At 37.4% G+C, this 23,571-nt stretch overlaps 1 protein-coding gene across 2 annotated transcripts; it reads right to left on the bottom strand.

Annotated features, from left to right (window-relative positions):
• Positions 1-971: 971 nt before the first annotated feature.
• On the bottom strand, positions 972-23,091 carry zmp:0000001082 (integrin alpha-D). Of its 2 annotated transcripts, XM_023279977.3 has the most exons (31): positions 22,974-23,091; positions 21,314-21,437; positions 20,983-21,074; positions 19,413-19,492; positions 19,206-19,317; positions 18,986-19,116; positions 18,736-18,878; positions 18,496-18,646; positions 17,056-17,191; positions 16,868-16,941; positions 14,393-14,516; positions 13,686-13,828; positions 13,080-13,226; positions 12,779-12,976; positions 11,904-12,034; positions 11,571-11,725; positions 11,332-11,498; positions 10,689-10,805; positions 8,880-8,950; positions 8,654-8,795; positions 7,577-7,675; positions 7,320-7,399; positions 6,449-6,529; positions 6,270-6,345; positions 5,340-5,447; positions 5,213-5,254; positions 4,994-5,119; positions 4,784-4,897; positions 2,862-2,912; positions 2,662-2,772; positions 972-2,534 (listed from the first exon to the last, which is right to left on the bottom strand). In XM_023279977.3, the coding sequence occupies exons 1-31, from the start codon at positions 23,014-23,016 to the stop codon at positions 2,307-2,309; spliced, it is 3,597 nt and encodes a 1,198-aa protein (XP_023135745.2). In that variant the 5' UTR covers positions 23,017-23,091; the 3' UTR covers positions 972-2,306. The 2 variants fall into 2 exon arrangements, with proteins under 2 accessions (XP_023135745.2, XP_054866159.1); XM_055010184.1 differs by lacking the exon at positions 22,974-23,091 and having other exon boundaries at positions 21,314-21,501.
• Between the last annotated feature and the right edge of the window lie 480 nt (positions 23,092-23,571).

Raw genomic sequence — 23,571 nt, 5'->3', positions numbered from 1 at the left:
TTTATTAATGTCTGTATATAATTTACCAGTTAACTGGGTATACATAGTTTTGGAAAACTAACACTAAAGGCCAAATAGACTGGCAGCTGAGTGTTTTGTGCCTTTAAATCTTGCAGTGTTTTCTTGGTCACAGTATCCACATTACGCAGACACACATACTGAAAGCTTGTGTTATAATTAAAACCCATAAGACATAAACTGTTCTTATTCAGTACACTTCCAGCATTTTCTGACAATAATAACCCTACAATATATATTTATTATTTGTAGCATTTTTTAGTGTAAAGAATAAAAGTATGCCCTAAAAAACACTGATAAGTTTATCCAAGATATTAATTAAAAAAAAAAAAAACCCGAAAAAACGTGTAATAAATTATACTCACATGTGTGTTTTAATTTGTGTGCCACAAACACGTGGCCATTTCTTATTTATCTTTTCAGAGTATTGATTCTGTGCTGGTTGAAACGATTGTGAGGTTTTTACCAGGCAGAGTCCACAAATATTGGACACAAATGTAAATAAGAATAGTATCTATAGTCATTTTGTGGTAGTTTATCTCGGGTGATGCTGTGGAGTAACAAAAGTAATGCAACAAGTGCTGAAACAAACTTTCTGCAGAGAGTAATCTGCAAAAAGAAAAGCATTACTGTTCAGAAAACTAATTAGTAATATGTATTGCATGTGAGAATGTTTACCTGCAGGTGGCGCTGATGGACAATGCAGTCAATATTTCTCTGGACAGGTTGTCCGTGAAAATAGAAAATTACCTTTAATTTTTTAGTTATCAATGCAAACGTGGGTCTGTATTTGTTTTCGAGATTGATCAATCATAGCATTTAATATTCTGCATTTTGCAAATAAATTTTTTTTTTAAACCAACCCCACCAGGTCAAGCAGTAACCTGCTGTCAACACTGAAAAATAAATTGTGAAGAATTCTATTTTAATTAAACATGCACAGCATAAATATGAAAGGCATTTCAAGAAACTTTAATGCTGAAGTTTGTGTTGTCCTCAAATTTGACACCAAGATTTTATTTTTTAAATCTTTTCATATACATACACTACCAGTGAAAAGTTTGGACACACCTTCTCATTCAGTGGTTTTTATTTAATTATTTTATACATTGTGGATTAATACTGAAGACATCAAAACTATAAAAGAACACTTATGGAATTAAGTTGTAAACAAAGTGTTCATCTTCAGTATTAATATATACGGTTTATATAAGGTCGAAATATTGACAACTACAAATAATATCAGTGCTGAAAAAAAACAGTCGACCTCTAATTTTGTTTACAGGATGAACATTAAATACTGTCATACTTTGATGCAAAATTCAAGCATTCATAAGAAATTAATAAACAACACTGCACAAACAATAAGACGTTTAACACCTAAAAAAAACATACACAGTACAGAGTAGTACAGAAATAGGAAACAACTTTCTTCAGTTCAATTTTTTCCTGGTGTAAAATGATGTTTTTTTCACTTTTGCTGTATACAATTCTCAAGTGACCCCTTGTAAGAGAGTGAAACAGAATTTTTCTTAGATTTTTTACACTGTAGCTAATTGTAAATTTGTAATCTCAGATTTAAGCTGTTAAACTCTTAAAAAGCTGTTGTTGCTCACTTTAAAAGGGAACAATGCATTGTTAAGTTCTCCATCAATCCAACCTTAAAACCTTTTAAATTTTGTCTGCTTCTTCTGGTTATAAATTAAAAACCCAACTAATACACCACCACTCTGTTTATAAAATCAACAACTGATGAACAGTTCATTTAAATGTACACACTGCATTCATTGAGATGATTAGAAATAAAACTTACACATTTAACAAATCATACTTCAACAGTTCACTCAATAAATAGCTGTGCAGAAACCAGCAGTGCCTGTGCAAATCTAAAAAACTATTTTACAATTTGAATAATGTTAATTCATCATCTAACTTACTGTGTCCACTGATGTTACCAATACCAGAAAAAATGGTGGTTTTATGTACAATAAATAGTTCATATTTCATTTTACTTACATTTCTAATTTGTTTCCACACTTTTCCCCTCTGCGCTGTGTAAACAGCCTGCAGTTCAGCCGAAAAGTCCTTGAATTTTTGTCACGACTGTCAGTCACAGGTGAGTCTCTAATTTGGGGAACGCAGAATATTTAGTTTTTTACAGAATGTAACTGCAAGCTTTTTATTTTGGGCCATTTGTAAAATAATACATGTAGACTAATATGAGTTTAAAGAAATATCCAGATTTTCTTAAGCTTGGATTTGGATGATTTCCTTGATGAAAATGTGAGTCACTTCTGCAATGACGATGAGTCGGAAACAGTTTCTTCCTCCTGATCATTGGCTTCAAGCAGCTTTTTATCTTCTGGAGATTGGTCCGATTGGTCATCAGGCTCTGGTTTGCTGCTAATCCCATTGGTTGGGCCAGGCGTAGACCCATTGGCAGCACCAGCCTGAAGAGCAACTTCTTCCTCTAGTTCTTGACAATACTGGTGCATTTTCCTCTTGAAGCAGCCCATCTTGTGAGAGATGCAAAAAGAATCATTAGACCGAACACTCAAAACCATCATTTAAATGTCAAGAATTCAGTTCATGACATTCAGGCAACAACACTGAAATGAACATCTTTAATCAGTCGACGCTTACCTTAAACATGATGACTGTGATAATGATCAGAAGCAAGAATCCCAGTCCGGCTCCAGTTAAAATGATCAACAGTTGATTGGGGAGGATTGTGAACTCAACCCGAACTGTACTCTGATGGCAAAGAAAAAAAGAAGTTTTAAAAGTGGTACCTTCTGAATAAGTCTGTCAGTCTTGACTGTTTGTGTCTAGACTGAACTTACCGATGTCCTTGTTGGATCACTGAAGCTGGTTTCATGAGACTTGTCCTTAGTCTGTTTGTGATAAATATGATAAATTAGGTGCACAGAGAAAACATTTAAAGCTATATCTTTGAAATAATCGTACTGTGGTCAGAGCATAGATTGTATATAAAAGACAGATGTAGCCACTATGAAGCCAATGATTTGTTAACTACCTGGAGTCGAGATCTTGGTCGTTACCACCTTGGTTATTTGGTTTTATATATATGAAAGGCAGATCTACAGCTACCGTCAAGAGAAGAAGCAGCAGTTTTCACAGTGTAAGAACTGCAGTTTCCAAAACCGGACGAGGCATGTCAAGTCAGGAGCACCACCACGTAAGCCAAGTCTAGCCAAGTTAAGGATTTCACTTGCCTTTACATGCTATAATTTGCATTGTTTATTATACATTACTGTACGTTTCCCATTGGGACTGAGTGTCACATGAGCGCCCTTTGCTGGACCCCTGCAGAGTTTAGCTGCCCATGTTACCAGTCTACTGTATCCTGTCCCCACACTGGGTTGATGGGTAATAAGCTCAGTTCCATCCGTCCCTTCATTGTCTTCCGCTTATCCAGAATGGGATCGTGGAGGCAGCAGACAAAGCAGGTCATCCCAGATGTCCCTCCTCTCAGCAGTGCTGTCCTTTACTTTCTGGGGGATCCCAAGGTGTTCCCAGGTCAGACAAGATATATAATCCCTACAGCGGGTTCTGGGTCTACCCTGTGGTCTCCTCCCAAGTAAAGATGCTCGGAAAACCTCCAAAAGAAGCCTCCCAGGATGCATCCAAACCAGATGTCTGAACCACCTCAACTGGCTCAGCTGAAATGCTTTAATAGGTTAGTTTTTAGTGGTAAAAGTATAACTTTGCTAGATGTTATGTTACACCATAATTTATGTAAAATATGGCCCTTTTGCAGAGTACGTGGCGAGCTCACAAAGTTATTGGTGACTTTGCTAGCTTGATAGTAGCTTGATAGTGTAAACCTCTGTGGTGTCTCTGCTAACTTACAGTCAGCTGAATCTCTGGAGTTTATGACTGTGAAGTTGACTGGGGGAGACCTAATATGAGTTTGTGTTGCTAGAATTAACAACACAAAGCGCGAATGTCTTGAGCCTGATACACGTGGTTGTGCACAGTGATTTCATTTTGCACAGTTCGAGTTCTGCTGTAACGTTGTGAGGCAGTTCTAGGAAAACATTTGGTGCAGTTAACCTGAACTGTAAATAGCATGTGGGAGTTCCAACGCACTTTGCCACAACAACACAATCGTCGCTCTTCACTCGCCAGATTTGGCTCCTTTTGACTTGTTCTTTTTCCTCAAAATAAAATCCAAGTTGAAGAGTCATCATTTTGACAAAGGTTAGGAGATTGAGCCATCATTACAGATGCAGCTTGGCATGTTACAAGTGTTGCAAGAACCCTGGGAGCGGTGCTTTGCTTAAGAGGGAGACTGCTATCACAAGGATGACAGTAGTTTTTAATTTTTATGGGTACAATCTAAGAACTTCTTGGTCACATTTCATAAATGGCAGCGACTTATCAAGGTAGCCCCACTCTAAAACATACCTTGCTTTGTTGTCTATTAGCCTCTAAAGGGGACCATAGTTAAAATATAAATGTAAAATGAACATCGTGCTGTATTGAAGGAGACTTAAAGCTAACAATTGAGACCATAAAGTTATCAGGAAAATGTTTACTGAGGTAATGAATCAAGTGAGAAGGCAGGTCATTTTCTCATAGACATCTATGTAATTTGACTTCTTTTTGCAACCAGAGGAGTCACCCACTGCTGGCTGTTGAATAGAATGCAAGTTTGTCATTTCTGCAGTGGCACCACTTTTCTGATACAGAGGCTTCATCAATCTCCTATATACAGTCTATAGATCAAACTTAAACTTACGTCTTGTTTATCTGAATCCAGCACATATCGCTTCTTGTCATAGTCAACACGTAGAAAACTTGTAAATTTAACCTCTGCACTCTCTCCAGTATATTTTTTCAGAAAGGCGATGTTCTGTAAAGTAAGAGCATGTCAATTAATTAGACATTTTTGGCACTATCAGTGATATATGTGGTGTCTATTCTGTGTGTGTATTTAGTTGCTACATACCTCTGCTTGCTGTTTGAGGTCTTTAAACTGTACATCTCCTAACAATTGAAACTCAACAGCTGAATTTTTCTCCAGAATGAAAGTATCACACGCGATGGCTATGCACTTATGCTCTGGTGGGCAGTGCTGCAACACAGCAAAAATACATTTCAATAAGTCAGTCAAAATTTCATGACATGTTCTGATAAAATATTTTGATGATAAACATTTTGTACGTACTTCAGATTTAAAGCCAGTAGAGGACGTGCACTCAGTTTTGTTCTTAAAAGAAAAAGTAGGTTAGGCATTAAAGAGATGCCACAACAAAGTAAGAAGTTGAAGCAAGAAGTGTTTTAGCCAGAATTACCTGCTCTACAAAGACTCGATAGTTCTTCATTTCAAAGCCATGTTTCAGTTTAGTTGGGAAGGCCAGGGATACGTTGACAGGAAAATCCTTAAAACCAGTGTTATCAATCTGTGAATGGTGACAGAAAGTAGATCCATTTTAGAGAAGCAATTTTGGGAAATTTGGTGTTGACTAAAATAAAGCTACAAGTAAATAAAACTTCCTGCAAGCATCTCTGAGGGTAACTAAGTAGCACAGTTTGTTGTTGGGTTTGAAAGACGTGATAGCTTTAAAAAAAAAAAATCAGCAAATTTGCATCATTTAATCTGAACCAGAATCAACTTTCTGAAGGTCCTTAAACTATTCATCTTGACGTGTTTTCCCATCAGGAAACGTTGCTAAATCTAAACCTAAAATTATGATTTGTCATCAAAGTCACTTTGTTCTACCTGTTAAACTTTTCCTGTTTGCTCTAGATTAAGATTTTACAAAACAAAGTTCTACACCTGTTGGTGGCACTGTGAAGCTGTTAGTGTCTCAGCCGTGACCAACAGTCATATGACTAACATTCTGAGCATTTACAGTTGAACTACAGGCTGCGTTTGCACAGAGCAGAGAGGAAACAATTGTGGAATCAAATTATAAATGTAATAAATAAATGCATCTTATACAAAAATGGTATACAGAGGAGCATGTTGTTGGAAAATACAATCAGCACAGTAAAACATTTAGTAGAGCTGATGTGCGATGTAGGGTTGTAAAAGTTTAACAAGTATGAAAACTAATTTAAAATGGAAGAAGTAAAATATCTTTAGTACATCGAGTCACAGTTTTTTGTCTAGAATTGGTTACATCTGTGAGTCTGCTGCAAAACATCTGAAATTGTTCTAAATGACCAGATCACTTATCACCAGTTGCTTTGGATTGTTGCAGAGTAATGAAGTGCCTCACCCTGTATATCGTACGTAATTTTTTAGGCGCATCATCCTCTGTTGTGAAGTTCAAATAGTTGATGGTGTTTTCGCTCCTGGAAAGAATGCAAGATAATTGGAAAACTGCTGACTGGATTAATTAAATCATGCCGTATGTACATAATATAAAATACTGTTTACGTGAATTGTGCTACTTACACAGTTAGTGCCATTTTAATTTCGTGCTGTACTGGGATATTTTTGGTCATGGAAATGGGACTCGTGGAGTTTGTATTATCACTGAGGATACAAAAGACATTTCTTATGAAAATCAACCATCACTAAATACAATTTAGAAAATGTATGGCTTCATTGATTGTTGAACTCTGAACTCCGAACAGTTTCTGGGCATTTTGATTAAGGGCGAGAACTTGTCATAAATCATGCAGCAACTACAAAAAACAAAAGTTAAATTTCTTTGATTATGTATTCCCCTATATGCTGTAAATAAACTAAAAACTGGTTACTTCTGAACGGAACTGAAAAACCATGACTAAGCTGCGACTAAAAACCATGTGACAAAATTTCTGTGAGTTTTCACTTGAACTGCAGGCTGTGAAAAGAGACTGAGAAGGAAATAAAAAACTATATTTTATTGTCCAATAATGGCATAAAAAAGTTAAAGTTGGAAGCAAGTTGTAGGAAGATACATTCAATATGGTGAAATATTTTTCTAGACTTGATGTGCAGTGTACTGTGAAAAGTGCCTTGTTTCCTCGTGGTTGTAAAAAAGTAAAAAGGTAAGTCAAATAGCCAATCTATCTGGTGGGGAGTCACCATTTTCTTCCAGTACTGAAAATATAAAATATATATAGATTCCATTTTTTTTTTATTTTTGTAAAAACAAAACAAAAAAATCAAAGTAATTCAGCTTTAGTTTTGTTTTTCATTTTTATCATTTATGGGAGGATAACTGTGTCATGCTGTCATGAGTTCTCTTTCCTTACAGTCATGGTTGTGCTATTCTATAGAGGTGCAGATGAAAAATGAGCCCACAGAGAGTAAAAATGTGAGTTAAGAAGGCCTGTACCTTGTTGCAGCAGCGGTCATGGAGATTGTGTCATTCCAGTCGTTGTCATTCATGATGCGGAAAGAGATTTTAAATGTTGCCTTTGTAAGAAGAAAAAGACATAGTGATGTTAGATGTGACTCAAAGAGAAACAGAAAATGTCTTCATGGGAAAAGTTGGTTGTTAATGCCAGAGGTTCAGCGAGGTGTTCACACTTCTTCATTTATGAGACTTGACTTCTGTCTGTTAGGAGAGTATCTGGGTGCGGTATGACTCACAGAGGATCTGCTGCGATACACAGGAAGGCTGATATCACATATAGTTGTATCGAGTGCGTCTCCCAAACCACTGCAGCTGTGTAGCGTTGGTCTTGTTGCCTGTTTTAAGAAAAAAAACAGCATTATTTGAAACCCCCGGTAATAACAGTTTAACTGAAATTGTTGGCAGCTGTGGCAGTTGTGGCCTTTGTTAAAAAAATTTTTTAATACATGCTCTAAATAAGATGAAGCCAAGCCTATGAGAACGATTTCATATTTTGTGCATACACCAGTTTGGTGTTGAGAATACTTGCACATCCTGTGCTGGTTTCAAGTCCCACAAAAAGTCTGATCTGTTTCCTTTACTTCCGTGGTGGCACAAACATAACAGAGTCAACAGATGAAAGAGCTACTGAATGTGGCACTTATACACTTCGTTAGTTTTGGAGCTTTTAGCCATAACTTAATAAATGCCAGTTTTTCTGATAGAGATTTATTACCAAACTCATAATAAGCATTATGTAAAAAATTATGTAAATGTAGAAATACATTTTGCATAAAAATGTCCAAAAATGTTTAGTTTCCATCTATTTCTATCCATTTACATGCAGTAATTGCAGTTAGATTTGTACAATTGTGTATATAAAACATTTTTTTAAAGACATACATTACTGCTGTCATCATTATTATAAGAATAATTCATCTGATTATATAAAGTGCTTTGAGAAATACATATGATATGATTTGTTGCTATATACAGTAAATAAAATTAATTGGATAAATTAAATTGGGTCTATAGTGTGTTGCTAAAGTTACAAGAACAGCTATGTTTGTCTTTACATTCATTCATCCTGCCCCACAAGGACCACTGCAAGTTTAAAAATAATGGACTCACAGTAGGGGCTAACTTTGTGAGAAAAAGCTCACAAATATACAAGAAAAAAAACACTTTTACACATGTAGGAAAGTCCTTAAGATCTGTAAACTGACTTTGATGTGTAAAATGATGCCATGCCCCTCCAAAAAGCGTTGTCTATACAAGTCGCTGAATGTAAATAAGTGGGGGGACATGATATACAGGTTTCATGTTAACATCACCTCTATAAGAGTCATCCAGGAGAAGGAGAGGCCTGGAGGGTAGTTCATCGTAAGCCTGGTGTCGTACGAGTCATCACCATGATTGACCAGTTTTACAGACATGTTGAAATAATTATCTTCTGCCACCAACAATGTCGGAGTCCTAAATGAAACAGAGCACTTCTTACACTTGGTCATATGATGTTTACCTTACAATTGTTGTGCTGTGTTTGTCAAATATACGTACATGAAGCTGAAATCCACCTCAAGTTCGGCAATACAGGTGTCATTTTTTCTGCAATGCTTTTCAAAGGGAATCTGTAATGAAAAGTAATGCATCTGTATTCCTTTCTTTCTAGAGCAAATCAGAAAGATGGTTTAAGCCGTTCAGAATTCCTTTGGAAAATAAAGGACAGAACAAAACATTTTCAAGCAACATCATTGTTCCCAAATGTTGATGACATGACTGATTGATAACATGAGCAACTGACAAGATGATGTCAGTCTATGTTTATTTCCATTTTATCCCGTTTATCCAGCTGTGGTGGCAGTGGACTAAGCAGGGCATTCCAGGCATCCCTCTTCCAGCTTTTTATGGTTGATCTCACAACATTCACAGGCCAGATGAGATATATAATTCCTCCAATGAGTTCTGAGTTTACCCCAATATCTTCTCTCAGTTGGATATACCCAGAAAGAAAACCTCCAAAGGAAGATGGCCAGGAGCCGTCCTAGATGCCCGAACCGTCTCAGTTGGCTCCTGTAGACATAAAGGAGCAGCTACCCTTCTCCGATCTCCCTCCGGATGTACGAACTCCTCACCTGAGCCCAGCCAACCCCCTTTGGAGGAAACTCATTTTGGTCACTTCTGTCCGTTGTGTCATTCTTTCAGTCACTACCCAAAGCCAGTAATAATAGGTGGCAGTTGGAAATTAGATCGGTAAATCTAGAGCTTGCTCTTCTGACTAACCTCACCAGTCACCATAAGTCACCACAACAACCTGATACAACGCCCACGTTATGCTGATGCCGCACCATTTGGTTTGCCCATCTCATGCTCCATTTCTTGTTACTATCAAACAACATCCCAAGAAAATTAAAGTCCTTTACCTCCAGAAGCAACTTACCAACCAACCAAGAGGGAACAATCTACCAGTTTCTGGCCAAGAACCAACACCAACACTGGGATGTGGGGGATGACTGTATTGAATCTAAACACAGAATATGACAGACCAACTACTATTTCCTGTTCCGTCCTGTGTTTCGACATGGTGGGTGTGTGTTTGCACCTAAACGTTGGCCGTTGCTTGAGGTAGCGCTGCACGTCTTTGTAGCTTAAGTATCCATCTTGATGCATTTTTACCGCTGCAAAAACTGATGTAATTTAAGTGTGTTTTTCATGATGCCCTCAGTCTGAACAGTTTTGAAGCATTATATTCACTGGGGCGTTTTTTGATGTTTCCCAGCATTGAATGCCTGATGGCCATGCCACATTCAACATTCAAAGAAAACATCCAGGCTACAACCTCCTACATCTGTGCAAACACTGACTGCGCCTGATTGGATGAATGCGTCTCCTTGTGGGAAATGGATTTCTGGATTTCATACCACACCAACATGGCGGCTCATTTGGACACTCTGAGGTGTGAAAAAAACAGTGCAGTTGCTAAATCCATCTTCATTTTTGACCAACTGGAAATGAGTAGCAGCCAACATGACATACAACGTGGTACTACCAGGAACTTACATAGACAATAAATGAGGAGCTTAAAATTGATGAATCCTGTGGACATATAACAAAATTGCAGCAAGAAGTGTAAAGTTATTCATCATTCTTCATGCTGAGTGCAATACAATATAGCTAATGCCTGATATGCAATAATGTCTTTATGCAGTTGCCAATTCATACTTAAAACTAGTGCACTCTAACGTAACACAAATCCATCCTACCCCCAGATACAAGCCACATTTTTTATATTAACTTTGAACTCAGAAAACTGTAGAAACTTTTCTCACATGGTTGCTTGCAGCCCTTCTCTGTGGTCATGTTACTTACCTCGACATCTGACTGATTGTTGCTGTCCACGTTCAAGACAGCAGCCGCACTCTCACTGTCATCCTGGGAAAATTCCAGTTTGATGCTGACAGGCGATAATGTGTCTTTCACACATTTCTGCAAAACAAAAATGAAGAAAACTTATTTGCATATTTGTAAAGAAGTTTTGAAACAGCAAAGACATTTAAAATGGTAAATTTCTTTGGAACCAACAAGAAATAGCGATAGCATGACGGAAATTGTTGCTACGTAGGTTCCTAAAGAAATTCACATCAGGCAATTAACTACAAACAGTGCCATGAAAAAGTATTTTCCCCCTTCTCAGATTCTTATTTTTTGCATATTTTCCCCACTTTAATGTTTCATCAAACAAATGTAAATAGACAAATATAACCCAATTATCCATATTTTAAAAAAAGAGAATTCGAGAAGGGGGTGAAATACTTTCACAGCACTTTAAGTCAAAAGTCAAGTGAACTATGAAGGCAAAATTAAATGCAACATTTATAAGCTGTAGCACCAAACTGTTTCTTTAACCAACTAAAGTTACTCAATATACTCTTGAAAGACATTTCTGAGTATTTAGAAAATATACGGATAGAGAATATCTTCTCCTATACAGTATGTATGTGGATATTCTTACTTGCATGTAGATGGAGTGGTTGAAGCAGAGTTGTTTATCCTCAAGCTCAAAGGTAGTAGTGAGATTCCTGGCTTTCTTATCAGTTTCACTGAAAAAACCTCGAGATATTGGTCTCCTTGGATCCACACTGATCGTGTACGAGATGTTCATTTGGGAGCTTTCTGCCGCTGCAACGGCAAACAGCATGGTTAAAATAAGACATTGTTATTGAATATAACATTCGTGGGTCATGTTCATACCTGCTCCTCTCTTTGTTGCCTCTTCCCTTTGAAAGCAGGCTGTCAGAGTAACCATAAGTAAATTTTCATCTGAGCCAAGGCAGTCAAATTTCTCAGTGCTTATCTCCTTAGGTTGAAAAGACAGATCAGCCATGACATTAAAGACGGGCTTGGACCTGAAAGACAGTGGTTGGAAACGGATTGTTAAATGATTGCTTGAAAGAAAGGTAAACAAGGCACCAATCAGGATTTCACCCTCTGGGTTTATTAATTTATGACATCTAGTCTTATCTCTCATAGGTTCTGGTAAATTCTCCGCCCTGATCACTGATAAGCAGTCTGGCGTTTCCATACCTTAAGACAAAAGCAGCGCCCTGTGATCCAACCACAATATCTGGGAGCTTGTCCTGTCCGAGGTCGATGTCCCCATCGATGGCCTGTCCAAAGAATCTCATCCCAGGATCTATTCTTGCTCCCATGATTCTCTGAGACAACAAAAATAATTTGGCAACTGAAACAGTGTCTGAGTTGCACACATATTTGAAGATAGAGTGGTGGCAGGTAGCAGACGAATGGCTAGTATAACTTGCCTATTTTTTTGACAAGAATTGACAAAAACAAATACTCTTTCATGTCAAAGTAAAAACAGATTTCGATGAATTAATGTAAAATACTTAAAATATAAAAAAATAATTATTCACGCCCTTCAAGTCAGTATTTAGTAAATGCACCTTCAACCGCCGTTACAGCATTGAGCCTGTGTGGACAGGTTTCAATCAGTCATCTCAGGCCTTGAAACTTGTAACTCCTTCAGAGGAGTCATAAATGTCTTGGTGACTTCCCTCACTCATTTCTTTCTTGCATGGTCACTCAGTTTTTGAGGACAGTATATTGTATGCAGATTTACACATCTACCATATGCTGGATTTAACTGTAGTGGGGTTTTTTCATGTTTGTTTTCATAGTGTAGTTATATTCAGAAGTACCGAATCACCAGTGAATGGACCTTCCAGATATAGGCGTCTTTATCCTGCAATCACCTGTAATTGTGTGATTTCCAGCACCAACTGGCTGCACCTATGTTGAATTAGTTGAGTCACCTTAAATGGGGTAAATATACAATCACTTGTTGAGGGTAAATACCAAAGTTGTGAAAAAATGGTCGACTGAACGGATCCGGCATTCATGGTCTAAGCCAAAGTGGTTCCATGATGCCAGCTTTCTCTCACCTGGCTGAAATCTTTGCGTACCCCTTTGTGTCTGTCTCCGAGATATAAGTACACGACCCCCCGGTTATCATCCTCGAGGGGGGCTCCAACAGCAACATCTCTGAGCCTATCTCCATTGAGATCTGCAAGAATGGATATGGTGGTGCCAAATCTACCCATGGATGGTGCCATCACGTTCAGTTTACTTTCCAGTTCCATCTATGGCAAATAGGGACACGATTTTATAGATTTAAAAAATAAAAGCATTAATAATCCCAGGGTCTGGATGTAAAGTCTGGATGTAATTGCAGTGAAACTCCACCTTGTCAGTCAGTGAGTAGATGTAGATGCGACCTTCTTTCTTCTCCTGTGGCTGGAAAAACAGTGGAGCTCCCACCAGCAAAAAATCGGTGTTCCCATCTGAGTCAACATCTGCTGAGCACAGTTCTGCACCGAAGTAGGAACCAATCTAAAAAGTTAATAAACTGTTCAAGTTAGGATAGACATATGTTGTTGCATCACGCAATTCTGCCTTTTTTTATTTTTTTGAAGCAAACTTGGTGCCAGTGCAAGGAAGTTCTATGGTTTCCTCCCTGAAACCACTAAAATAACATACTTTTGCGCATGTTCCTAACGGTACATGCATGTTTGAATGCAAAAACATGTAAGACAGCAGATTTTATTGAGAAAAGCTCAACTACAATCATGAATCTAAGTTAGCTTTCAAAGTAAGACTTGGAGCAAAATTATTGATGATGGCTCTAATGGAGGCATACCAAAAAAAAAAAAAATAAATAAAAAAAAAGCTTTTGTTAACTTCCGGTGGCAGACTGAGGTTTAAACAGAATCAGCATGACACACTTTTTTCTGATTAGAATCTGCATGATACATCAGATTAAAAAGGAAAAATCACTGGAGAGTTACCAACCTGGTCTCCATCTATTCTTTGGGCTGTTGTCCAGTTCTTGCCTTGGTTTTTGAACAGTATGACCCGTCCTGTGTGCTCAAACCTTGGTGCACCCGAGAAATATAGAGGAACACTATTCCTTTTTCCAACAGAAACAGAGTATCCTGCAACAGACAGTCGTATATTTGCTAAATGTTCATCTGTCTCTCAGAAGTTATGTTCACTGTTAAGAAGCATTTACTATTGTTGTCTTACTACAATGTAAAAAACAAAAAACGGTGGCATTTCAAAAACAGTGGAATACGTTGATGTTCAAAAAGTGTAAAGACTGTGAAAATTATAGTAAATATCTATAAAATAAGTTTTTTTTTGCTGATTTAAATGTAGTAAAAAATTGTGTATTTTTTTCAGTGATTTTTACTCAATATTATCTGTATTTTAAGAAAATGGGAAAATCTGTGAAATAGCAGTTTTAAACATTTCATATTTTTTTCAGTCCTTAATAAACATATTTTGTCTTTAAAATCTGTTAAATAGTTATAATTTTGTCTGATTTAATAATAACAAAAATGTACATCACAAACAAACATAATCCAGAAGAAAATAATCTCAAAACCTAATTGAGAATGTAATTTAGTTTTATAAGAGCACAATTGTTCTTATCTTATGAAAAAAAAGAAAGAAGAATTAAAGGAACAGACAATTCGCAAAGAGAAAAACAAGATTACCCATGTAGGAGTCCATCTGCATCTCTGGATCTTCAATCTGTCTTGAAGTGTCCTTGTTTTGTTGAATTTCTTGAAGAGAACCACTCCAGCTGTTTGATCCCACTGAACCCAGAATTAATGAATCCTGTTAATGGAAAAATCTGGTCAGACCACAGAGAGGAACTGAGACACCAACAGTCAAAAGGTGACAGAATAACTGTCAGGTCAAACTACTTGATGGGAAATCAAAATCAGAAATCATGTTAACACGGATTTGCATGGTGACATCTAATTATTACCCGTTACAGTTGATGCTTTGGTCTCTTGGCTTTCAATCCAAGTCTTCAGCATGTAGAAAGAACCTCTTCACCCTGGAAATTTCAGGTTGCTTTGTTTGTATGTTTAAGATTGCTGTGTGAGAGCTTTGCCCAGTAGATTGCTTTGGGTGTAATAAGTGCATTTTATATTTTGTCGTCTTTTTTCAGGACATTGAGGAGTCTCAGGCATCCATTTCAAGGGATGCCACATAACATGAATGATACTGTCTTCCTCAGGTCCCAGACAGTCACAGAATCCAAGAAATATTTTTTTAAATATTTATTTACAGTATTTACAAGCATGAGAAGTCACACATAACTCCTTGATTCCACATAAACTGGCGTCATGTCTGTGAATCCGTATAATATACAGATTGTGTCTCGTGGTGTTCAGTGCAAGGAAATGAATTTAATTACAGATGGATGTAAACTTCAACACAGCTATGAAAGTGGCTAATCAGAGGCTATCAGCTTTTTATGTCCAGTTTTCTGGAATATGTGCATGGAGCGAAATAAGTGAGGATGTTATTCTGCCACATGTGGAACCAGTTTAGTGAAATATTTAGTTACAAGACGTAGAAGGCACCACAGTGCAAGTGTTCACCGTATGTTACACAGCTAATATGTCTTAAACTACCTAAACTAGTTTGTTTTGTAATTTGTAACAACTTGACTTTCAACACAGTCAAACAGCTAAATAGCCTGTAAGCTAATTCATTTTTTTTTAACTTTCTGGCACACACAGTCCGGTTTTGCTGTAATCCACTGAAAAGTAAAGCATTTTCAACAAACTTGATGTAAGTTTCCAGATCGGAAAAAGATGTGAGGAGGAGTTTCGCAAACATGTTGAAGATCTCGGATATTCTGACAAGAATGAATGGACTTCTGGTTAAGTCGTGGACACGGGCAAAAAGAAAAACCAAAAGGATCTATGCTGCAAAATACAGAAAACGGGATGTGGAAATGAGGCATCAGTTTCATGGCTGACACAAATAGAGGAACCAGGATAATCAAGCCGAAAGTAATAAACTGAAATAACAAGAAAATGAAGTAATGTTAGAAAACAGTCAAACAAAAATGACTGTACAGCTCCTGCAACCTCCTATAAATGTCCAAACATAGCTACTCACAAAGCAATGTGCCAGTGTGGCCAGTTGGAAGATAAGTTGAAGTAGTAATCTTTTCCCATTTTTTGTCACAGTGTATTTGTTGGGTTATGACAGCTGTCCTGCTGAATGATGAAATGTTACGCACAGGATGCTTCTGAACTTTTCTGAATGCAACTTTCTATTTCAGAGAAATGATCATTATTGCAGTCACTCTACAACAGCGCGTCAACAGTCAGACCATGTTTTACTGTCTTATCAGGGGCTTTCCACCTTGTTAACATCAAGCTGTTGGTAAGGAAAGATGTACACCTACATCTTGGAGATCATTTCTGACTCACTGTGAAGTCCTAAAGGGGTTTTCCCGTATGAACTCATCCACAAGAGTGCTTGCTCCTCAGTCTACCAGCATGTCTGACTTTTTCTGGTTTTCCTGTGCACAACTGCTTTTGAAGATTTGTGCTGATGCAGTATTGTTTATACGGCAGCAATTCACCATATAAGTCCTCTTTGGATAGTAAAAATACAATAATATGTCATACGGGAAACTGAAAACTCCCTTTTTTACAAGTACTTGGTGAAAGTGGGAATAAAACACTCTTTTACCTGGAAGAAACCAGGCATAGGATGGGCGGCCATCTGCAATAAACTGCCTTTTATATCTCAGATGGATTTATTTTTGTTTTTTTCTCCCTAAATAACTTTTTACTGTGACCGAGCTGCTTGGGTTTTTAAACGTTCCCAAAACGAAACTTTCTGATTTTTTTTCAAGGTTTACGTGAAAATATGACACATTTTCAGTGTGGCCTCAGACATTTAGACCCCGCTGTATATTTATACATGTGCTGGTAGCAAAACTCATTTCAGAATTTGTAACTTTTGCAATACTATGGTTAGACGTTCTTCTTGCAAAGCATATTACACATATTAAAAGAGGAAACGCCATATTTACAGCACTGTTTTCAGTGTTTCTGTTTTAGGTGTTTTAGTTGAGTGGTTGGTTAACCTGCAACCGCTTGTGTGCATGTTTAGCAAAGCACCGCGTAAAACATGTTGATTTTAATATTACTCACCTCGTAGAAGGCGGCGCTGAATCCACTCTGAGCCATCTCGTTAGTCATGTTACCTGCCAGAGCCACTTTGGTGCCTGAAGGTGAGAAAGTGTGGGAGTTAGTGTTCCTCGTACGGGGGCACACCAGGACAATCAAGTAAATTCATGTAACAATAATTATCAAAATGGAAAAACAAAATGGAAGTTCACCTTCCATGTTGAAGATCTTAATCTGAAAATTTTCCAGTACTCCAGTTAGTCCGTCATAGTTCTCAATTTTGAAGGCATTTTTGTCTTTCGGTTCAGAAGCGATGGCCCTGAATTTGTCCAGCTTAGCCTCTTTTACCTGAAAGCAGAGTGTAGCTTGAAAATATGAAGTAAGTCAAAGCTAAAACTGAAGCTAGTTTAAAGTAGCTTAACATTATCCATGAGATCTTTTTTTTAAAAAAATCAGTTTATCTTCCAGAAGCCCCTAGCTCCCATAGGATTAGACCTACAGATTTAGTATTTCACACAGGTGTGGCTGACAAGATGTAGCAAAGTAAATACTGATTTGTGCACTTCTGGCCTAAAACATGCCCCAGTTATTGTCAAATAAGAGTAAAACTATAGCAGATGTCATTTTGAGTGTTGTTTGAACCTTTGTTTTTTAGGCTGTGTTTTAGCCTCATGCTAAACAGAATCTAGAAGACGCTGCCTTTCAAATGAAGTCACATATGTCGGGTGATCAAAAAGTTCTGAGGCTGTGCCTATGAAATTTAATCCGTTAAACAGTAAGTGATACAAATTTGACCACTAAACTGTGTCAAGAATGAATAAAGGAAGAAGGGGCAGCCAATGAGCAGGAAAGGTGGTTGTGTTGTTGTGACCAAAACCACAGTAACCGGACCCACAGCACGCTGGAGACACACATTTGTTCGTGGCACAAATCAACTCAGTTGCACAAAGCTGTCTCACTCAGACATCTCAAAATGTTACAGGAGAACTCTGCATAACCACATGAATATTAAAGATGACCTGACCTGATGCCCCTAGTCTGGTTTTGGAAACATCACACACCTGTTAATATTTCATCCTAGCAATGCTGCTCTCTGTTCCACTGCAATATTGTCCACCTACCTCATGATACAAGGTGTCAATAACTCTCTGTTTATTGTTAATAACTGCATTTATTCCCATTATCAGAATCTACAATTTACATTAACTGTGGTTCACATCTGAACTTATTGATCACCTTTGGCAAAGGCACGCTGGCCTTGTTTTTCTGACATACAGCACCTATAAAAATATTTTTTGGTCTGATGAGACCAAAATAAAGCTTTCTGGCCATCAGACTAAACGCTATGTTTGACAGACACCAGTCACTGCACATCAGGGCAAACACACAACCCCCACAGAGAAGCATGGTGGTGGCAGCATCATGATATGTCCTGGAGGGCTTGTAATGAAATTTGGGTATGCCAGATAGGTGGCAATTCCATAAAAATGTGGCTGTTGCGAGGCTAAAGACGCAGTATTTGAATTGTCCATGTTACCCTCCTTTAACTGTGCATATCTGCAGAACAGTGAACAGAACAGTTCTGTTTCACATGTGATTCTTTTAGCTGAAAAACTGATAATCTTTTAGACATATAAGATCACACAGCTTACCCCAATGACAAAGCGAATTATGTTTTTTTTATCATATCTTCTAATAATCCCACTTCTGTCAAAGTCACTTGGATCTCCATCTGTGATTAGCACCATGACTTTAATTGCATCAGGAGAGGCGCCTGCCTTGGGGTTCTCAAACAGTTCATCTCTAGAAAACAAATATTTTTAACAGTTAAATAAGATGCTTATAATATTATTTTTGTACTGTACTGGTTGTTTCTAATGTGACGAACTTACAACACAAATGTTAGTGCTCTGTATGTGTTGGTGAGACCCTTCAAATGGCGTTCCTTCTGAAGTTTATCATCAGCACTACCAGCTTCATAGTCATTGAAGTCAAAAACTTTGGTGCAGTTAGTGGAGAACTGAACTGCTGCAAACTGAAAACAAGCAAATAACATACATTATTCATATATCATTATGGACAGTGTGTTAAATTTAGTGAATAATTGCTGAGGATCCTTTCATGTTGCAGTCGTGCAGCCACCTTGATGGATGTGTTTTTAAGGCTGTCCATTATATCCTTTATGAAAACCTTATTTTGCTTGAACTCGTCTTCAGTCATACTCTTTGATCCATCAAATAGAAACACGAGGTCCACTGTCTTTTTTGTGCAATCTGAAAAAATATATTGAGAAATTTATAAAGCATATTTAAGTATAACAAAAATACTGAAGACACTTTATTTTTTAAAAAACTTCTTTTACCTTGGAAATTGGGCATGAAAGACTTCTGCTCAAACTGATCGTTGATGTTGTAACAGATACTGTTCAGGTAGGAGTTCTCATAACATTCATGGGCAACACTTGGACTGCAAACCTGAATCAGAACATGGGGGTTAGATGAAATTTGATTCAACATATTGGCTGGTTTTGCAGAGAAGAGATGTTGCAGATAAAGGGTGATTTCCTCACAGTGAACTGGGAGCCTGTGGAGTCTGCAGCCATCGACAAGCCAAGGTGCTTCACTTCTATCTCATTTGACAGAGAATGTTCTGCAACCGTAGAATTTGATTAGTATTATAAAATACAGAAAGCTTTTACAGATTCATCAGGATTTTTTGCACTATTTTCTTAGTTGAACCCTCTGACCCCCAAAAATAAATCCAAAAAAGGCATGCTATCTTCTTCTTCTGTGATCTAAAATTGCCAAAATTACAGCATTTATCAGAGCCAGGTGCAAGGACAATTTAAAGAATCCGTGTATTTTCAACTTTTCTTAATTTGTGATGTGTATTTCTGCTGGAAAAATTAACTAATTCTAAGGTTAGAATTGTGATATTTCACTAAAATAACTTTGTTCTACTTGCATCATTTTAATGTAATGTAATGTATTTGACAAAAATCTACCATTTGCAATGACTAGATTCAGTAAAAACCATAAAACTTATGCGCTCCTTGGTGCAGCTTTGGTTGAACTGCAGGTAGGGTGACCAAGTGTCCCGCTTTGTGCGGAAATGCACAGCATTTTCATCCCTTTTTCCACGTCCCACCCATTGAGACGCTGTCCCGCATTTTGATTGGCAGCTATAATTGTCAAAAGTTAAAACTCTAAAGGACAGATGCTAGGAGTTTTGTTTTTTATCTGGCTTTTTTCTCTGTTAGTCAAACAGCGCAGATTTGCGATCACGACCAGATCAACCTGTCAGTGTCTTGCTTTTTTTTTTTTTTTTTTTTTTTTTTTTTTGTTTCTGTCAGTGTCTTGCTGCCGCACCTTGTTGTCAGTTGCCGTAAATTGTGCCAGTCGCGACCGGTCGCGACACACCGCAAAGCAGACACAAACACTAAACTGCGGATTTTGGCGGAGATAATGGAAAGTACAGCAAAGAAGAGGAGATGCAGCTTCAACAAAGACTGGGAAACTACATATCACTGGGTGAAGCCGGTGCAAGGTGATTCTCAGACAGTTTTCTGTGAAGTTTGCCAGAGTTCGTTTTCCGTTTCACACGGTGGGGAATACGACGTGAAGCGACACAGTACATGGGAGACCCCCTCTCAGCTTTGGTAAGGTGTCCCACACAAATATGCTCTTTGTCCCACAATTGGTTTATTGAGATCTGGTCACCCTAACTGCAGGCAGTGTTTACAGACAGGAAGCAAATTAAAAATGTAAGTAGTTAAATACCGTAGTAGTGTGTGGAGTCACTATATTTTTTCAGTACTGGTAACATTTGTGGAAAAAATGGTTCCAGTTGGTTTAAATTTTCATGAAATAAGTAATCACAGAAATTCAACTTTTGTTTTTGCTTGGTTGACAATTTACAGCATTAAAACGTTGTCATACTGCACAGAAGCCATTCTGGAGTTCTTTTCCTTCAGGTCATGGTTGTTCTGTTTCCATAGAGATGCAGGACTCTATGTTGCAGTTAAAGGAGATCCCAAAGTGAGTAAAAATGTGACAGAAGCAAAAAACAAAAACAAAAAAACACACCCAGAAATCACTTGGGGTTCAGAGGGTTAATGCAGTAATTAATTCTGTTTGTACCATCTGGGCTGAACCACTTGTCGGTTTCATACAGGTCGTGTTTAAATATTCCTCCAGAACCATTCAGCCGTAGAGGTGCAGTGACGATTATCCTGTGGAACACGATAACACTAATCTGTTAAGCTGTAAGAAAATGCTTTTGTGAGCAGTGTGTTTGTAACAGGATGTGTTATGAGTCTTAGTGTTAAACCACAACCTTCCACTGCTTGACAGGCATCTCTAACAAAGTAAAGTAAACCGCGATCATTTTCAGACCTAGAAGTTGACGCCTTCCACAGTTACAGAAAGTACAAATATGACCTGAAGTAACAAGTTGCACACGCAGACTCACCCTTTGTTTCCACCAGATATGAACTGAAGCACTTTGTACCCAAAGAAATCTTTTTGTTCACCAGGATGGACCTCTGGATCTGTTGTGTCAATGTTGAAAGTCAAAGCAACGGGGATGGTTGCAGCTGCAAAAAGAAAACGTGAACAAATGACCAGAAGTTCTACAGCCTGCATTCAATTCAGTTAGGGTTGGGGTTACCAATTCACATGATCAGCGATCTCTATGTAAACCAGTCAAGCCCGTTTAGTATCATATTGGAGAGAAAAGGCCAACAAATCCAGCGAGTTAGTGGGAAGGAAAAAAAATCCCTTCGTCTGAATAGCTCAAATACAATTAATCCTGGCTCCTTTTTATATATTCCTTTCTAGCTGTAAATTTCTGTATATATTGTGTTACACTTAATTGTATTACTGCTATTTTTTCCCTCCCTGTTCCTTTTTCTATAGTTTCTTTTTTTATTTTTCTCTTCCATATTCCTAGGTTGACACCAACAGCTGAAACCAAATTCCTTTGATGTTGTGTGCATACTTGGCCATTAAAGCTGATTCTGATTCTGATTCTAATATAAGATGACAATCAATAATGACATATAATAATACATTAATTTATATTACAATTTTTAAAACAAGCATTTACAAAGTGCCCTTAGAGACAAAGCAGAAGCTGGATACCTAGAAGACAAAATAACCACAAGGAGCCTGGCGGAAAAGAAGAAAAAAAGTAATGCAAAATAACAGGAAATGAAGATAAATTTTGATCCAGACAACAAAATAAAATGTAATATGTCAGCATTAATCATCTAAACCTCAAAACCCACCAGCCTGGTAGAAAGGCATTTTCAATAATTGGCCAAAATGACAGTATTTATCAGAGCCAGAAACAGGAAGAATCGTGAGATGAAGGATCTAAAGGATCTTTCATAAATAGAAATGACAGTCAACTTTGTCCACAATAACTTTAAACAGTGATTATAGTAGTGTAGTCTTAATAAAAAGTTATTTAGCACTGTAAAAGTTGCATTTCTTCAGTTTTCTCAACCAGCAGCAACATATTGTCAAGATTTAGGGTTTGCTTATATAACAAAAAACCTTCATTTTTACCATTTTTTTGTGCTGAAAATTTTTAAATATCCTCTGAAATGTTTTTTTCCCCCAGAAGCCCATTACAATTAAAGCAAAAGAATGTGAATTTGTGCTGCTCAAAGAAATTTAAAAAATGCCCTGAACAGGAATACTCTTCAAAAATGAATGCTGTAAGTGTTAAAACCTGCATGAAGCTCGTAGAAATGATCTAAACTGTGTTTAGTGTGACTTGTAGCTCATTGTGAGGACTTCCTGATCTTTTATACTTGACCTTTGTATCTAACAGAGAGTTGAAACTTTAAAAAACACTCCAATAAATATGAAAAAAAATGCATGAAGCGCTTGGTTTTTTTAACAAATTTTGCAAAAATTGGTTTGATTGTTGTGATTTTAGACAAAAATTAAACAAAATAGAATATTAGTCCCACAAGGGGAAATCTGCATCAAGTTCAGGTTATCGGGCTTTAAATTAACTTCACACTTTCCTCCCCAAATCTATAAATCATCCCCTTCTCTCCTTTTGAAGATAAATACTTTCTCATGAGTGAGCAGAAGTGTAAGAAAGTTTTCCATCTTACCAGCTGCCACCATGTAGGTGAGCAGGTAGATGCGACGCTGCATCTTCCAAGGCGAATGCTGCTGCTGCTGCTGCTGCTGCTGCTTCTGCTGCTGCTGCTGCTGCTGCTGCTGCTGCTTCTGTTGAGAAACTTCTAAAATGTGCAATGCTTCCTGTATGATTTTTAAATGAGGGCGTTTCCGTAACAGGTGGTTGTGACAGTTCTGTTCTCAGCAAAACTTTAGCCTTCCTTCGTGCTTCCCCTTTTTCTTTCCTAAATCCTTTACTTCTCAATAGATAATAATTAAAAAAAAAAAAAAACTTTCTCAAACACAGAAAGGGGAGCAGATGAATAGTAGCAGCGGTGGTTATTAAAACAGGACACACCTAAACTTGTTTTAAAGATATTCTTGTCACAATAAAACAACCAGCTGATGACATTTTTGTGGTTTTACAGTCTACTGAGTGAAGGAAAAGAGGTAAAACAGAACAAAAGACAAGGGAGGACAGTGATTTTATGAAGCTTCGCTCATATTTTTTGTTATGTTTTAGGATATAGTCTTTCTTATTAGTGTTATATCTTAAAATTATCTTGTAATCTATCATACACATTGTGGGAA

This window comes from Amphiprion ocellaris, chromosome 4, assembly GCF_022539595.1.
Source record: "Amphiprion ocellaris isolate individual 3 ecotype Okinawa chromosome 4, ASM2253959v1, whole genome shotgun sequence".
NCBI lineage: Eukaryota > Metazoa > Chordata > Actinopteri > Pomacentridae > Amphiprion > Amphiprion ocellaris.
Note: the sequence above shows the minus strand (reverse complement) of the source record. Positions and strands in the feature narration are given on the sequence as shown.

What these genes read in the sequence shown, in the direction of transcription:
- zmp:0000001082 (XM_055010184.1), bottom strand. Translation starts at nt 21,486, where the DNA reads ATGCAGGCTGTAGAACTTCTGGTCATTTGTTCACGTTTTCTTTTTGCA. An exon ending in GGCGCTGCTTTTGTCTTAAG is followed by an intron (nt 11,726 to 11,903) that starts GTATGGAAACGC and finishes ACTGTCTTTCAG; the next exon opens with GTCCAAGCCCGTCTTTAATG. An exon ending in GGCAACAAAGAGAGGAGCAG is followed by an intron (nt 11,499 to 11,570) that starts GTATGAACATGA and finishes TTGCCGTTGCAG; the next exon opens with CGGCAGAAAGCTCCCAAATG.